At 50.4% G+C, this 17,419-nt stretch overlaps 1 protein-coding gene across 5 annotated transcripts; it reads left to right on the top strand.

The window, feature by feature from the left end:
* The first annotated feature begins 2,962 nt into the window (after positions 1-2,962).
* On the top strand, positions 2,963-14,868 carry BRD2 (bromodomain containing 2). 5 transcript variants are annotated; one of them, XM_060162553.1, is made up of 14 exons: positions 2,965-3,290; positions 5,881-7,207; positions 8,416-8,749; positions 8,833-9,136; positions 9,742-9,879; positions 10,391-10,529; positions 10,616-10,830; positions 10,928-11,302; positions 11,821-11,949; positions 12,135-12,386; positions 12,525-12,790; positions 13,291-13,595; positions 13,900-14,022; positions 14,129-14,868. In XM_060162553.1, the coding sequence occupies exons 4-14, from the start codon at positions 8,945-8,947 to the stop codon at positions 14,263-14,265; spliced, it is 2,271 nt and encodes a 756-aa protein (XP_060018536.1). In that variant the 5' UTR covers positions 2,965-3,290; positions 5,881-7,207; positions 8,416-8,749; positions 8,833-8,944; the 3' UTR covers positions 14,266-14,868. The 5 variants fall into 5 exon arrangements, with proteins under 5 accessions (XP_060018534.1, XP_060018536.1, XP_060018537.1 ...); XM_060162554.1 differs by having other exon boundaries at positions 8,588-8,749; XM_060162551.1 differs by lacking the exon at positions 8,416-8,749 and having other exon boundaries at positions 2,963-3,290.
* The last annotated feature ends 2,551 nt before the right edge of the window (positions 14,869-17,419 follow it).

Consider the following 17,419-nt stretch of genomic DNA (forward strand, 5'->3'; position numbering starts at 1 on the left):
TTGTAGCTTATATTTTACTCGGGCCAGATTGGACTGCAGTGCTCTGTGAAAATGACCCGCTCTGTTCTGTCTTTCCTCACACCATCCCAGTGTCTCAAATGTTTATCTGACAACAATAACTTTGTCTATGATTATTTCCCCAATACTACGCATGGAGCCCCCGCTCCAAACACATACATTACAATCTTACCTAAGTCACATACTTATGTAAACATCAACTTCCTTCAACATTTGCTCACTTTGTGAGCACCTCATATTGGCCAGGTCCTGAGCCAGGAGCTGGGGGCATTTAAAATAAAAACAAAACAGAACAACATGGCCCTGTTCTCAAGATCAAAGTCTAGTAAGGGAGAGAAACATGTGGCATCACATATATGCCATTCACTGTGAAAGGTGCAATCATAAGAGAAAGGGACACCAAGGGATGAGCAGTCAACTCAATTTGGAAGGCAAGGATAGGCTTTTCAGATGATGGTATTTGGGCTTAGATGGACTGGAGAAAAGCATATTTCATGTAGTGAGAGCAGCATGTGTAAAATACAGTGTAAAACAAAATGATGTATCTGGGGAACAGTTCAATACGGCTGGAATATAGGGCCCAAGAGGAATTGGCTAGACATGACACTGGAGAGCTGGGCAGACCTCTCTGGCAAGCACAGGAATTTGGACTTTATCACACAGGCAATGAGAAATTAATACGGGGCTTAAACAGTAGCATATGGCTAGAGTTGTATTTTGGAAAGCTCATTCCTGGCAGTATTGTGGCAGAGGCAGAGAGAAAAATCTAGAGCAGCACTGTTCGAGAGAAATTTCTTCAATGATGGAAATGTTCTATAATTTGTGCTATCCAGTATGATGGCCACTAGCCACACATGGCTAATGAGAACTTAAAATGAGGCTAGGGCATCTGAGGAACTAAATTTAAAACAGTATTTAATGTTAAACAGCCACTTGTTGCTACCATAGTGAACAGTGCAGCTTTAGAAATAAGGAAATCAGTTAGGAAGCTGTTGATACAGCTCAGGTGATAGGACTAGGACAGAGTGTGAGTCAATGGCTGTACTAGAGGCACAATGATAAGCCTAGGAGATATAATGTTGTGAGAAAAAGAAATCAAGAATGGCTCCCAGATTCCAGGCTTTTTGATTGAATAGCTGCCATCAGCCTGGATAATACAGATGGAGCAGGTCTAGGGTACATACAGATTGTATCAATTTTGAAAACGTTGAAGTGTCTGAGGATTATCCAAGTGGTAAAATTCAGTAGTGAGTTTCGCTCAGGAGAGTCCTCTGAACTAAAAATACAGATCTGAGAGGCTCTGAGCCACTGAGATTACTTAGAGACGATGAACAGAACTAGAAGCAAACTGAGGCAAAACCCTGGCAAACATCAACAGGGCCGAAGAAGAAGAGTCCACAAAGGAGACCAGAGGAACAGTTGGACTAGCAGGAAAAGAAACAAGTGAGAAGTAGTCACAGAAATCAAGGGTGTAGAGAATTTCAGGAAGGAAGCGTGATCAAATGTCAAATACTTCAGAGAGGTCAAATAAGGTGAGAACTGAAAACTGCTTCCTGACTTTGCCAATTAGGAGGTTCCTGGTGACATTTGCCAGGACAGTTTCAGTAGTGGAAGAAACGAGCTAGAGTGGGGAATGAGGCAGAGAGAGGAACATTAAGATGACAATTTCAGGTCTTGACTGCAGGGGAGCTGAGAGTTAGATAAGCGAGTCTACAAGGGAATACAATATTGATAAGGTTGTCTTTCTTATCTTCTTTTTAGGCTAGGAAACCCGTATTAAGGGATTAGTTAAAAATACTAATTGGTAGAAAATGGAGGAGAGCTTCAGAGTAACAGATAAGATTGACCAGGTCAAAAGGAAAATACATTTCTTTAATCCGAAGAGAGGACTTCGAGTACAATGGTGGTAAAGGAACACAGACACGGCCCAGTTTACAGGTGGGAGATGGAAAGCCAAGAACTCTCGCGCAAGCTGGCCTTTCTGTTCCGTTCTGCGGGTGGGGGTGGGGAGTTATGAACTAGAGTGAATATTTGAACCACACTGAGGGTCAAGGGAGGGATTACTGCCCATGAACAAGTAAAAGGTCGCCTTTAGGTGGCAACCATCCCTAGATTAGACTTTTATGGGTTTTATTCAACATGAGCAGAGGGTAAAGCCTTAGAAAAAGCCTAAGTGTTTTAACTCAAATGATCGAGACAAGCCCAGTAAAGAAGTAAAAGTGATCAAAAGGCCGGCAAGTTTTGCAGCAGGCAAAGGAGTCCAGGCTCCGGCAGGTCTCAATAAAGTAAGGAACTCCAGGTAGACTCAGGGGAAATGAGAGGTTAGAAAGCGGCCTAAGACAAAGAGACCGAACAAAACGCCCACACCAACCGCCCGCACCTCCTCTCCCCGCCGCAAGCACAACGAGGGCGGTGACAACACTCCCATCGTGGAACCACACTACAGCCGGGAAGAGACCCCACCCTGCAAACCCTCACAACTCCAGGTCCAGGCCCCATTCTCCTCCACTGACAACAGCACGGCGGCGCGCGTTCCCACTGCACTCCGGCTCGGGCGTCCCAAGCCGCACCCTCCACCTGCGGAAAAGGAACCGAGGCAGGGCTCCCCCGGCTGCCCCGCGAGGCCGCCCGCAGTGGGGTAAGGCCTGCTGAGGCAGGAGGCCGGTGCGCCGCGCCCGCTTCCGCCCCACCCACTGCGCGCGCTCCGAGCCCCGCCGCGGGAGTTACGGAACCCGCCCTCACGCCTGCGCACTGCTCTCCCCGCGGCCTCCCGCTCTCCTTTCCCCTCCCCCAATCCGGTCGCACCCATGCGCCTGCGCTGTGCACGTTCCCGGGCTGCGGCAGCCATGCTGAACCCGTACGGAGAGGCGAGTGGGGGGGAGAGGGTCGACGATAGCGGGATGGGAAGCCGGGGATATGCAGAAGCAGCGGCATTAGAGTGCTCTGGGTCTGTGGAGAAATGCCTGGGCCATGCGGCCCCCTTGGCCCCTTGAACGACCCCTAGGAACCTACGGAAAACGCCCCCGTGGCGGGGGGGGAGGGAGCGGCTGGCACGTGACCCGGGTCAGCCAATCTGGATGTTGCTGACGTGGCCGCGCGGCCCCGATGCTCTCCCCACCCCCCAGCTCAGTCGGGAAGGGAGGGGCTGGGGGCTACGCCCCCTCCCCCAAAGCAACCTCAGTTTCCGGGGGGGTGACACCCCGGATTACATCCTCCCCCCGCACCAAGACAAGGGGAACATTGGAGCCCCCCTGGAAGGTTCCAGGATCCAGGTGAGACGGGGCCTTTGGCGGGCGGGGGCGTTGTCAGTCATTTAAGTGCCTAACCAATGGTGGGGAGTCCGGGAGGGAGATTCTTGGGGTGCAGAGAAGAATCCTGAGGGTGGGAGGATTTGTCCTTCAAACAGTTTACAGCCAATGGGAGTGTGTAGGGGGGCGAGCAGGAGAGGGCCCCTCGGGTGGGGGAGGGGAATGGCCAACCTCTGTCTCAATACCAATTGGAGGGCAAAGGGGCGTGGGGGCGGTGTTCCCCCCCATTCCATTCGTCCCCTGGGGGTACAGGAGCTTGGAGCCAGGTGAGAAGGGATCCTTTTGGCGTTTGGAGGGTGGGGTGACCTAGTGGGCTGAGGAGTGGGAGTGGTGACTGTAGTTCTTACTCGTAGATGGGAATGCTGAGAGTTGGCAACCCGGGTTGTAAACTGAGATTGTTCCCAGGCGCCCACTCCCTTTCTCCGCAGAGACTAAGGAGCATTTCTGTGCTTCCTTTGTATCAGTGGTAGGAAGCTGGCAGTCGCCACATGGCACGGTGGAGGTTACACTTCGACTCGCTTATCGAATTTGTGTGCATTCACGTGGACATGACCTGCGGAGCCTTCCGAACAAAACCTTCTTTGCCGCGGCGGGGGTCTTAGCTGAGCATGTGTCTACCCCAGGCTGGGGAGGGCTTGCAGGCTGGAAGCTTGAGGTCCTCTTGGGAGCAGAAACCGGCCCAACCGGCGTCTTGGGAGGGGTTGGAAATCGTGGCCTGAGACAGGAGAGAGTGAGTCTCAGGACCTGGAAAGATTTCACAGCTCCCAAGGTTTCGGGTTTCTCCTGGGTGGCGTCTTTTGCCTCCTTCATCCCCTCCCCCATTCCTGAACAGTTCTTTCCTTGTGTATTGCGGGGGAGGGAACGGAAAGGAGGGAAGAGTTACTTTTCCAAATTACTGAGTAGCAGTAGCCTCCCCTGTGACTCATGTAGGGGAAGGGAGAACTGGGAGGGAGCGGAGAGCAGTGATTTTCCGGAATGCAGGGAAATAAGCCAGAGTACTGTCTGGCTGCCCTTTTCCTTTCTAATAAGGCCCTGTATACTCTCGACCTCCTAAATTTTATTCCCTGGCCGGCCCCTTGATGGGCCTGTGTGCAGACTTGCAAGGCCCCGGGTGGAGAAAGACAGATTGGGGAGGTTGGGCCATTAGGGGGAGGGGAATGGGGGAGGGGAGAAGGCCTTTGCAAAGTTGCTGTGTCATTGCTCTCTTTGCTGCAGCCACCCGGGCGGGCCCGCGTGTACTTTTGGGGCCGAGGTCTGATCGGAGGTGGGTGGGGGGGAGGAGAGAGACTGCTTTCCCGGTGCCCACTACCCCTCCTCCGCAGGGTTTGCCGGACTCGGGTGGTCGAGAATTGATGGCCATTTTAGACACAGTAAGCGAGGTTAGGGTTCCAGGGCCGCTACGGAGGGAGGGTGACCTAGTTGGAGTTCAAGGACCTAGGCCCTCACGAAGCCCTGGGTTTGCGGGGGGAGGGGGCTCTTATATTCCTTAACTTACCTTAATTTCCTTATTCAGATATACATAGTCTGTTTTCTTCCTTGGTAGCCAGAAGAGGGGACGTGGAGGAGGGGAAGGCCCCCCAATAAAGCCCAGGTGGGGGAAATTCTTTCACTCTCCGGTAAGGGGGCGGGGGAGCCCCAGAGGTGGCTTTAGATATCTTGACCTTGTGCTTTGGCTCTATTCACACTTAGTCTGTAACCCTAATCAGATTACTGTACTAGATTGTGGGAAAGATGTAAGTTGAGGGGGTTGGGGGGAGGGGGCGAAATTGAGTTCCCAAAATGGCTCCTGCCCCTCCTCGGAGGCGGACGGCCCGGGGGGAGGGGGGAGGGGAGAGGAGGGGGAGGGCTAGTCTGAGCCGCAGCCGCCGCCTCCTCCGCTCGCCCTCCTCCCTGGCGCTGACCGATGGACCAGCCGCTCCGTGGGGAGGACTCCGAACCCTGGTGGGGGGGATGGGGGGGCCCTTCCGCCCCCGCGACGCCAGGACCCTTAGAGGGTGTGGGCCTGCCTTCGGGGTGAGGGGAGGGCGGGGAGCGTGGGGAAAGGTCTGAGCTCGCCAGGAGGGGGAGGGCGTTCACCCTGATTCGCCCCTCGCGGGACTTGTTTTTTCCGCTCTGAGCCAGACACCGGAATGAAGTTTGGGGAGGAGGTGGGTTTCATTTTAAAGGGTATATGGGTGCGTTTGGAGATTTTGCTCCCAGTTAAGGGTTGCCGAGGTTTTGTCGAGCAGGCAGATATTTGTATTGGTACCTGAAGGTATGAGTGGGAGGGATTGGAGAGGTGCTTGGGGTGCAAGTGTTTGGAACGTATTCTGTTTGGTTGCCTTGTTGGTGAAAAGCCTTTAAGAGTTCACAGATGGTAGATTCTGGGGAGAGTTTTGCCTTTGTCTTTCGATTGTTTGGCTTGGGGAAGAAAAGGGAGGATTTTAATTATCAATTCTGTATTTTTGATTGCGGAGAACGGGAACGTTCGGTTCCTTGCTGCGTTTGGGAGCCCTTAGCTGTTTGTCAGTGCCAGGCCGCGGCTTCTAAGATGGCGTCTCCTTCCTCATTTCAGATTCTTCACTGCGGCGGCCTCCTCACTGCCGAGAACAACAAGCCGCGGGCGTCCTGTGACCACACCCCGGCGGGCCCAGGCTGAGTACGCCCACGCGGCCGCCTCCAGTCCTGCCAGTCTGGCCAATGGAGGAGCTACAAACGGCACGACCTGCCCGAGCTTGGCAGTCACCAGTCGCACTGGGCTTGGACGCCTGGGAAGACTTTGTTGGAAGGGGAGGCGGGGAGAGGGTGCTGCACCCCTGCCAACCTCGCTCTTTCCCTGGAGTTGCCGAACCACAGCGCAGCCAATTGGCTCGGAGATGTGGCGGGTTGCCGCTTCCCTGTGGGTCTATGCGGCATTCTTCTGCCTGGTGACTAACGCGTTGGAAATGAGGCTTATGACGTCATCGCATCCGCCGACCAATAGAAAACGCTCCCGCGGAGAGGTGTTCCTCCCCCTTCGACTGCGCTTCTTCACGCGCGTGAGCGAGCGCGCGCGCGCGGAGGGGGTGGGGGAAGTCGCGAGCGCGGTGGCGCGCATGAGCGGCGAAGCTCCGCCCCCCTGCCTATATATAAAGGGCTGGCGCGGGGCTCGGCGGCGCCATTTCGCGCTGGAGTGGAGCAGCCTCTAGAACGAGCTGGAGGATTCTGCCTACCTATACAGAGCCTTCGAGTCGTCCGGGGCCGCCATTACAATCCACGTCCATCCGCTTGGAAATGGCCTTCGTCTCGGCCTATGACCGGTCCCCGCGGACAGTACAGACCCCATAGAAGCCCCCGAAGCTCCCCTTTTTCGAGCCCCGCCCAGTCCTCGGAGTCTGTCCACCCCCTCTACTCCGCCCTCAAGAGGATTTCAAAGATGGAGGCGGCGGCTCCCTAAACCACTTTTCGTGTTCATCCGCCTCCATCCGAGATCGAAACGGGACCTCGTCCGCGCCGGACGGTCCTGGCAGGAAGAGGGGATCCTTGCAGACCAACAGCGGGCAATATTGACGACGGTGTCTGGGATCGGGGACTGTCCTGGGGTTTGAAGAGTCCGTCCCCCTTCGCTCGCCCGCCTCAGCTGGGGCCGCCGCCATTTTCTCGCTGTCCGCCTCCTGCGGAGCGCGCCAAGCTGCCGGGAGTTCTCCGAGAAACAGCGGAGGAGACTGCTTTCGTGCCGGCCCGGCGGGGGGGGTTGTTGCCTGGAGGGCCGAGGGCAGCGGCCCCCGACCCCCCCCCTTCACTTCCCGGGTTATGCTGGACTGGAAGGTAAGGGGAACCGAGGCCACCCGGACTTTCCGCGGCTGAGGGCAGCGCCGGTTCCCCGTGGTCAAGATGCTGCAAAACGTGACTCCCCACAACAAGTACGTCCCCGCGAACGGCGTGTGGGAAGGGGACGTTTGCGAGTTGCAGCGCGCGGGTGTGGGGCGTCGGATTCGGAGGGAGTGCGGGACCGAGTGGGGCGCGTTGTTGTTCCATGGCGCAACTGTTGGCTCGCCGGGCTCGCGCAGGGGGTTGAGCGGCGGTTTGGGACTGAGGCAGTGGCCCAGATCCTGAATATGGAGGGAGCACAGGTTGTCAGTTTATATGTTGTTTCTTCCTCTGTGGTTAGATCTTACCCGAGTCGGGCAGAGGGAGGTGGCGGCAGAATGTAATGGGGAAGGACGCTGGTTGGGGAGCAGGTCCTGCGGGTCGTGGGTTTGGTGTCTAGCGACGGTTTGTCAGGCCTTTTGGGGGAGTGGGTTCGTGGCCGTATCTTGTGCTTTACAGGGTTGCCATGGTGATAGAGCTCGAGGACTGGAAACGGAGATTTCCTGAGTAGGGTAGAAGGTAGAAGGATCACTCTTTCCTAATGGTTGGGGTAGGTCATTCAGTTCCTGCTAGTCTTTCGTTGACTGGTGCGGTTTTGTGTTGAGAGTTGTGTGTCTTGTTGCAGAGGATTGGGTTTTTTGGGTTTTTTGCTGTGTTTTTTGTTTGTTTTTGTGATACAATTGGGAGTTTCATTCAGGGTAGGAGGGTGGAGCTAAGGATCCTCTAGTCCAGCTCTGCGGATGTAAACAATGAGATTTCGGTATAACGTCTTTAGTCTTGGGCCTTGGGAAGCACCTGGTCTCGAGGAGCACCAGAGAGAATGTAAACTTGGTGCATTATTGGCGTTTGATCTTCAGAGTTGATGCTGCAGTGAGAACTGTTAACGGCATCGCAGTTTTTGTTAGGGGTTGCAGGGGAGGTCTGTATCACTTTTCTGAGGGAACGTGCTGACCTTGACTGTTCGGACAGCTCTATTTTTTGAGTTCTTAAGAGGGAGGAGACGAATTTGTGAATAATTTCTGGAGGCTGGTAGCTTGGGGTATTCCAGGCTGTGAAGTGTGACAAATGCTCCCTTGTCTGATTTTTTTCTTTTTTTGAGTTGATAGGGTTTTCCGTTAGATGTCTGATCTGTTTGGAGTTAACTATCCAGAGCTTGTGGAGGATGCTGATTCCTTCTGCACAGGTGGATTCTTAAGTGTCTGTTTAATTAGCATTTTATGAAATTTTTCTATTTTGTTTCCTTTTCACCCGCTTCTCTCAGGCTCAACCACCATGGCAACCACCAAGTCCCTAGTGAGGAGGAAGCTTGGGGCTTGAGTTTCTCGGCTCCACCCATTTTGCTTAAGTCCCATCCCAATAAGGCTGTGATTCTCAAATGGCTGTGCCTTGTGAGAAATTACCTTGGGCTTTTTCACTTTAAATTTTAAAAACAGATGAAAGAGTCCATCAGACTTGAGAATTCAGAATGTAGGACTAAGAACAGAAGAGGTGGTAGGAAGTAGAAGAACAAAAGCTCCATGGATTGTTTGGATACTGGTTTCATTTTCATAATCTTGACCACCTTTCACTAGATTCCAAGCCTGGATTTATTGAGGGTACGTAGTGTAAATTAGTGTAAATTGTACTCTCTCAAGTTCCACAAGATTATCACATATGGTTTTGTTCCTTGTCTTCACAGGCTCCCTGGGGAGGGGAATGCAGGGTTACTGGGGCTGGGCCCAGAGGCAGCAGCGCCTGGGAAAAGGATTCGAAAGCCCTCCCTGTTATATGAGGGATTCGAGAGCCCCACAATGGCTTCAGTGCCGGCTTTGCAACTAACCCCTGCCAACCCACCACCCCCGGAGGTGTCCAATCCCAAAAAGCCAGGACGGGTTACCAACCAGTTGCAATACCTGCACAAGGTGGTGATGAAGGCTCTGTGGAAACATCAGTTTGCATGGCCCTTCCGGCAGCCTGTGGATGCTGTCAAACTGGGTCTGCCGGTGAGTAGAGAGATTGGAGTGGGGAGCTATGGAAATGAACAAGAATGTGTGTGCGTGGAGGTGGGCTGTCTAGTGTAGCTGCTGCGGCCCCTAGGAGTTCCCATTTCTACCCTGTAGGGCAGATAGCCACCAGATTTCTGGATTCTTGGTCCTTTGTGTTTGATCCAACCGCTTGCTATCTTAGCATCTCTCATTGTGCCCTCCATGTGTCCTTCCTTAACTTTTGTGCCCTGGCTCCATTTTACAGATTCCCACCCCAGGTTGGGAGAGGACCACGGTGGCCAAAATTCTTAGCTTCTTCCTCTCCCTCATGCAGCCCATGGATAGCCAGCCCCAGAGGTAATGTCACAGGATGGGAAGCTTTTCCAGAGTGGGTGGGAGGTGGGTGGTTAGAGAAAGGCAGTAGGGGCCTCCCTATGGGTGATAAGAATCCTGTTCCATTTTTTTCCTATCCCATAGATTTAATTGGGGCCGCAGTTTAGGAGACTTTGTATTCTTGACGCATAGGGGGTGTGTATGTGCGTGTGTGTTGGGGTCGGTAGTTTGCTTAGGAGAACAGGCGTGTTTATCTTTTTGTAGCTCTGACCTATCATTTCTTTTTTTAGGATTATCACAAAATTATAAAGCAGCCTATGGATATGGGTACTATTAAGAGAAGACTTGAAAACAACTATTACTGGGCTGCCTCAGAGTGTATGCAGGATTTTAATACCATGTTCACCAACTGTTATATCTACAACAAGGTGAGTGTTTTTGTGTTGTTAGTAGTTGGGGAGAGACAGTGCATTTTTTATCACTACTTTATCAATGAAAGGTTTAAGTGTTTTACTGTAGGTGTTCTCAGTAGTCAGGATCCTAGAAAGTCTGAGTTCCAAAAGGTACCACTAAAAGCAGTGATGTGGTTTCAGAGATCCAGAGTTAAGAGATGTTTAAATAGAACACTTTTTATTCTTGTGGATAGTGGCCCTGTTTTTCAGAGAAATCTCCAGAGATCTGAGTAGAGCAGGAACTATTTTTTTTTTTAGTCAGCTCTCATTCTTCTACTTCTGAACTTTATTTCTTTGTTGCATCTTGAGGGGCAGAGTTGGAAGAGAAAAGGGAATTTAATGGCCCAATACAGGTGATTTTCAGTACTTGATGGTGAAGTTGTGTAAGGGGGGTGGTGGTGATGCCTGGGGCTAGGAATTCCTCAGAGAAAAATGGTTTTGCTTGTCTTTTGCTGGCATTTGAACTTTTTCTTTGTGTTTCCTGTAGCCTACTGATGATATTGTCCTGATGGCACAAACGCTGGAAAAGATCTTTCTACAGAAGGTGGCATCAATGCCACAAGAGGAACAAGAGCTTGTGGTGACTATCCCTAAGAACAGCCACAAGAAAGGGGCCAAATTGGCAGGTAGGAAGAGAAGGAGTTTTGCCAATGAAGACCGAAAGATGGGAAAGATAATCAGACTAAACTTTTTTTCTCTCCCCCCACCCCAGCACTCCAGGGCAGTATCACCAGTGCCCATCAGGTGCCTGCTGTCTCTTCTGTGTCTCACACAGCCCTGTATACTCCACCACCTGAGATACCTACCACTGTCCTCAACATTCCCCACCCATCGGTCATCTCTTCGCCCCTTCTCAAGTCCTTGCACTCCGCTGGACCCCCGCTCCTTGCTGTCTCTGCAGCTCCCCCAGCCCAGCCCCTTGCCAAGGTATACATCTGTGGATATCTTTGGGACAATGAGGATGGAAAGGTCTTGAATGGAGTGGACCCAGGGTAAAAGGCTCCTGTCTTGTTTTTCTCTGCAGAAAAAAGGGGTAAAGCGGAAAGCAGATACTACCACCCCTACACCTACAGCTATCCTGGCTCCTGGCTCCCCAGCTAGCCCTCCCGGGGGTCTTGAGCCTAAGGCAGCACGGCTTCCCCCTATGCGTAGAGAGAGTGGCCGCCCTATCAAGCCCCCACGCAAAGACTTGCCTGACTCTCAGCAACAGCACCAAAGCTCCAAGAAAGGAAAGCTGTCGGAACAGTTAAAACACTGCAATGGCATTTTGAAGGAATTACTCTCTAAGAAGCATGCTGCCTATGCCTGGCCTTTCTATAAACCAGTGGACGCTTCTGCTCTTGGCCTGCATGACTACCATGACATCATTAAGCACCCCATGGACCTCAGCACTGTCAAGGTACCCACTGCATGGGGCAGATGGGATACTCAGGCAGTGATTGGAGCCTAGGGATCAATAAAACAGTCACTTTTTCCGGGCACACAGCAGTCTCGGCATTTTATTTTTACAAAATAGTAACGGGGCAGAAGGTCAGGTACTTGTTAGGAGTCCGTATTTTCTGGAGTTTGAGACAGTGTGGTGGGTTTTGTGTTCAGAGCATCGCTATTCATCTACAATTAGGTCCTACCTATTGGGAATGTTGGGTTAGGATAGGAAAGTTAAGGGATGGCTGCTTAGTCAGAGGCCACCCACCCTCTCTTTTCACTTAGAAATGATTTTTTTTCCTAGACATAGGTATTTCTTCAACCCACCCAAATTCCTTTGACTTCAAACTTGAGCCCCAGGGCATAGATCCTTAAGGCTACCCCTGCCCCGCCCCCATACTCTCCAGAGGGCTAGCCTTGCGGTGTCTGGAGCTGGCAGGGAAAGGTGAGTCTTCCTGCCTGTGCAGCTTCTGATGCTGCCTCCTTCTGCAGCGGAAGATGGAGAATCGTGATTACCGGGATGCACAGGAGTTTGCTGCTGACGTGCGGCTTATGTTCTCCAACTGCTATAAGTACAATCCCCCAGACCATGATGTCGTGGCCATGGCACGAAAGTTACAGGTGAGTGTCAAGGTCGGAGTTGGAAGAATAAATGGGTCTGGGGAGAGAAATTTTGCTGTCTGTGGTGCACAACCTCAACATGGGGCTCTCCCAGTCTCTACAGTTGTAAATTGGAGCTGCCATATGGCTGGGTATGATCAGGGCATATCCACTAGCATGGTTTTGAGTCTGCTGTCTCTTTCTAGGATGTATTTGAGTTCCGTTATGCCAAGATGCCAGATGAACCACTGGAACCAGGGCCTTTACCAGTCTCTACTGCCTTGCCCCCTGGCTTGGCCAAATCATCTTCAGAGTCCTCCAGCGAGGAAAGTAGCAGTGAGAGCTCTTCTGAGGAGGAGGAGGAGGAAGATGAGGAGGATGAAGAGGAGGAAGAAGAGAGTGAAAGCTCTGACTCTGAGGAAGAAAGGGCTCATCGCTTGGCTGAACTACAGGAACAGGTATTATTTTAATTTGTCACTGTTCAGTTTACTGGGTGAGGTTTGTGCGCTGTCTTGGCCCTAAATTTTTTTTGTTTCAGTCTTTATTGCTTTACCTATTTATTTTTTCTATTTCACATGATTCTTTTTCCTCTTTAGCTTCGAGCAGTACATGAACAACTGGCTGCCCTGTCCCAAGGCCCGATATCCAAGCCCAAGCGAAAGAGAGAAAAAAAAGAGAAAAAGAAGAAACGGAAGGCAGAGAAGCATCGAGGCCGAGTTGGGGTTGAGGAAGATGACAAAGGGCCTCGGGCACCTCGCCCATCTCAGCCCAAGAAGTCCAAGAAAGCGAGTGGCAGTGGGGCTGGCAGCGCTGCTACCCTAGGCCCTCCTGGCTTTGGACCTTCTGGAGGAAGTAGCACCAAGTGAGTACTATCTAACATGGAAGCAGAGACAGCTCAGTTATGTCTCTAATCTCTCCGGGGAGGATGATTTCTCCCACTCCTTGCAAAGGTTTCTCTAAATCAGGGTCCAGCGAATTTTTTCTGCAAGTGGCCAGGTGATGAAGTAGACTTTTGAAGACTGTAGTCTCTCAAAGTTGCTTGACTCTGACAGTGTAGTCTGCCTACCCCTTCTCTAAACCAGTGAATCTGTGGTTTTTCGTGTTTTCTTCTGTGGTCGGGGGTGGGTTAGTGCTTTAGGGAGCAAAAAAAAAGTGGACCTGTGCCAGCGTACTTATATTTAGTTCTCAAAGTCCGAGATTAATAAAAGTGTTTGACATGTGTAGAAGCTCTGCTCCCCTGATACAGTGTCTAGTAGCCCACTCTTTTGCCTTAATGGAAAACAGTTTTTCAGGCATGAAATCCAGGTCACTGGGTTGAATAGTGAGAATATCCCACAATTGACAATTTTCTTTTGCCCGTAGACTCCCCAAAAAGGCCACAAAGACAGCCCCACCTGCCCTGCCTGCAGGCTATGATTCAGAGGAAGAGGAAGAAAGCAGGCCCATGAGTTACGACGAGAAGCGGCAGTTGAGCCTGGACATCAACAAGTTGCCCGGGGAGAAACTGGGTCGAGTTGTACACATAATTCAAGCCAGGGAGCCCTCTTTACGTGACTCAAACCCAGAAGAAATTGAGATTGATTTTGAAACGCTCAAGCCATCCACACTTAGAGAGCTTGAACGCTATGTCCTTTCCTGCTTACGAAAGAAACCTCGGAAGCCCTATAGTGAGTATGAAATGAGGCCCACCAGTTAACCCAGCAAATCCTTGCGAAGTTCTGAGGAGGATTTGTTGCATCTAGAGGGGCAGAGTTAACTCAGTTAACTCAGCAAATCCTCACGAAGTTCTGAGGACAGTGAGAGAAGGATAGTTAGGCATATGCTTGATGGACTTGAGATCATCAGCTCCTGGGATGATAAGGGTTGGATTAGTTGCTTCCCAATGTTCAAGAAAGGAATTTGGCAACAATAGGGGACAGAGAAACTAGGGTGCTTCTGGCTATCTTAATCCTGGTATATTTGTTTTTCTAGCTATTAAGAAACCTGTGGGAAAGACAAAGGAGGAACTGGCTTTGGAGAAGAAGCGGGAACTAGAAAAGCGGTTACAAGATGTTAGTGGGCAGCTCAATTCTACCAAAAAGCCCCCCAAGAAAGGTGAGTGTTCAGTAAGCCACTGTGAATTCACTACACCCTGCCCTCTTGACTCTTGAAAAATGGAAATCAGACTGAAATAATCTTTAAACTTCAACTTGTTCTGCAGCGAGTGAAAAAACAGAGACGTCATCGGCACAGCAGGTAGCAGTGTCCCGCCTCAGTGCTTCCAGCTCCAGCTCGGATTCCAGCTCCTCTTCTTCATCTTCCTCTTCTTCAGACACCAGTGATTCAGACTCAGGCTAAGGGGCCAGGCCAGATGGGGCAGGAGGCTCCGCAGGACCGGACCCCTAGACCACCCTGCCCCACCCCTACTCTCCCTTTGCTGTGACACTTCCTCATCTCACCCCCTCCCCCCACTGTAGGAGAGCTGGCTCTGCAGGGGGGAGGAATGCAGGGACAATTACTGAAGGAGGGACATAAATGGACAAAATACAACTGCGTTCCCAGCCCCATGGAGAGTGACCTCTTAGGCATAGAGCCCCTATTCAAAATGACTGGTGGGGCAGGGGTAAAGGGTGGGAATGGGCAAAGGCCCTGATACAGGGTTACCTGAGGCCGTAGCTGCCCTGTTCACTTGTAAGGGCCCTGTTTTGAGGTTGTTTGTTCTAATTTATTTTAAGCTAGGTAAGGCCGAGGCAGGGTGGGGCCGTGGTCCCCTCAGCCTCCATGGGGAGGGAGGAAGACGTTCTTTTTTTACGTTGACTTTTTTTTTCTACTCTGTTTTCCCTTTTCCTTCTGCTCCATTTGGGGCCCCTGGGGGTTTCAGTCATCTCCCCATTTGGTCCCCTGGATTGTCTTTTCTTTGTCTGTTGATTCTAACTTGTAAATAAAGAAAATATTATTCAAGTTTTGAGTTTATTACTTTAATGACATATTTTTTTCTAGTGCTTCAAAATGAATGTGATACAATTGAGATTTTGAAGAAAGTACTCTGAGGTGAGGAAAAAGGACCATCCTGTTTTAAATAAACCAGTAGGCTGTTGCTGTAGTGATAGAAGTGCATCTTCCGTTTGTAAAGTGAATCCCCCAAAATAACCTTAAAGTTTGCAATTTGCTCTGGTTTTAGATGAAGAAAACAAAATTCTCTGGCTCATTCATATCTTAACCAAGTTTCAAACTCAAGATTTGGAATAGGCTCAAGTTTTCCTCTGGTGCTGGATATGTGGGTTGTTTCTTGGACACTTAGCAAGATGTGAAAGGGATGGGAGGTAGCCAACAGTAGGTACTTCTTGCATTGGGCATCTGCCTTAAAAAGGCAGTTGTGTCTACTTTTATAATTTGCTGCTTTGGCCTCAAGTTGTACATGTACATAGCTTTGCAAAGTTGGTTAATAAAATGCCAGTTCAGAGAATTCCAGTGATCCTTACCAAAATGAAATCACAAGAACTCATTTCCAGGGCTTCCCTGGTGGTGCAGTGGTTGAGGGTCCGGGACACAGGTTCGTGCCCCGGTCCGGGAAGATCCCACGTGCCGCGGAGCGGCTGGACCCGTGAGCCATGGCCTGTGAGCCTGTGCGTCCAGAGCCTGTGATCCGCAGCGGGAGAGGTCACAACAGTGAGAGGCCCGCGTACCACAAAAAAAAAAAATTTCCAGAAGTCCAACCTCTTCTCGTGCTGTATAGACAGAAGGACTCTATAGTTGAGAAGTATGAGATGTCTGGTTTCTGGAATTTGGGGGGCTTTACACCCTACAAAAGGGGACAGTTTAAAATAATGTGCTGTAGTAGAAAACCTGAATTTTTAAATGGAAGGCTGGGAATGTAAACCTAATGGTTTATTCTGCTGTAACGTTGCTGGAAACAGGTGGAAAGTGGAATATGGTGGAGATGGTAGTGATGATTTTGGAGGTAGCAATAAATTGGGCTCTAGCAGTGACTCTCAACCCTTGTTGCATACTTGGACTCCAGAGCTGCTAAAAGCTTGTAACGGGTTTCTGTCTGAATCCTTTTTTTTGGCCATACCCCGCGACTTGTGTGATCTTAGTTTCCCAACCAGGGCTTGAACCCAGACCTGCAGTGGAAGTGCAGAGTCCTAACCACTGGACTACCAGGGAATTCCCTGAATTCTTAAGTTGAGGCCCAGGCAACGCAAAAGCTCAGAGATGGTAATACCCAAGCAGGGCTGGGAATCACTTGTTACCGTTTTGCAAGGCTCTTAGTTTTTTAAAGGGGAGGAGCCCCCTGATTGGGCTTTTCAGCCCACTTAATTGTAGATCTCAGTGAGTGAACTCTTCAACTCCCTTTGAGCTCTGTTCATCTAGAGAAAAGTGATGGAAAGGATTTGGAAAGTTCAGTAGTACTTAAGAGTTGTGGGTGTGGGATAGGATTTATTTAAGTCCAAAGGGATAAATGTTGATTTCAAATAGATGTGTGTCAATCTAACACTGTATCTCATTTAAATGGGCATTTAAGGTGTGAGATTAGTTTGGGGAGGAGACCAGGCATACAATCTTGGAAGACTGTCTGTGGCTGCATCCCCTTCTGTTCATGTCATTTAAGTATTTTAAAATTGTGGTTTGGGAAAATAAAGACTTCAACTCTCAGAAGATGAGTTTCTGACATTGTACCTGTGGAGGCAATTTAATATTCCCTATAGACTGAATCCAGAACAGTCTAAGTGCTATAAAAGTAGGTGGCCTGGCTTATTCCCTTGACTGCAGAGCAGGCTGAGACTGGGCAAGAGTGGCTCTGGACCTGGTTTACACCTCCCTCTTTACCACCTCACTAGACAGCTTACAAACGTTCATGGATTTCCTGATGGTAAGTCTGTTGGTGAAGAGTCCTTTCCCTGGTTCCTGACCCTTGAGGTTGCCATTTAGCCCTTTGATTTACCTTTTCCCTTAGTCGAATTTACTGGTCAAAACCTTAGCTGTATCCCATCCTCTCCTTGAGGCATTGTAATAGTTTCAGGAGTCTGATCCCCATTTTGGTTTGAATTATTGTCTTCCAAAGTAACAAGCACAGTCCCCAGCTCAACCAGAAGGAACAATTATGGAATCCTACCGTGGGCAGTATTACCTCCCATGCTCTTTCCAGCTCTTGTAAGCATGGGTTCCACTGTCTCTTTTTTTTTTTTTTTTTTGCTACCTCTTGCCGTTTGCTCCCCTTTAATGTTTCCATAGTAATCATTAATTCAGAGTTCCTTTGATTGTCTTATTTTTCAATAAACACCATTGATCTAGACGTTGTCAAACTGCTCAGTCAGGAGGTGTGGCAGTGAAGATAAAGGCAAGGCCCTTGCCTTGTCTTTGAATCTTGCTTTATCAGTGCAGTTACCTCGTGGTGCAGTTACTGGGCTGATTTGCTCTAAGATGAAGGCATGACAGTCTTCCAGATGATTCTTTCTAATTGCACCCAAATGTGTGCACCCCAGTCCAAGCCCTGCCAGCCTTGCTCTTG

The sequence above is a fragment of the Lagenorhynchus albirostris genome, chromosome 10 (genome assembly GCF_949774975.1).
Source record: "Lagenorhynchus albirostris chromosome 10, mLagAlb1.1, whole genome shotgun sequence".
Classification (NCBI taxonomy): domain Eukaryota; kingdom Metazoa; phylum Chordata; class Mammalia; order Artiodactyla; family Delphinidae; genus Lagenorhynchus; species Lagenorhynchus albirostris.

Excerpts from the sequence above, each read along its gene's own strand:
- BRD2 (XM_060162551.1), top strand. The coding sequence starts at position 7,179 with ATGCTGCAAAACGTGACTCCCCACAACAA. Across the intron at positions 7,208-8,832 it reads AACGTGACTCCCCACAACAA|GCTCCCTGGGGAGGGGAATG; the intron begins GTACGTCCCCGC and ends TTGTCTTCACAG. Across the intron at positions 11,950-12,134 it reads CCATGGCACGAAAGTTACAG|GATGTATTTGAGTTCCGTTA; the intron begins GTGAGTGTCAAG and ends GTCTCTTTCTAG.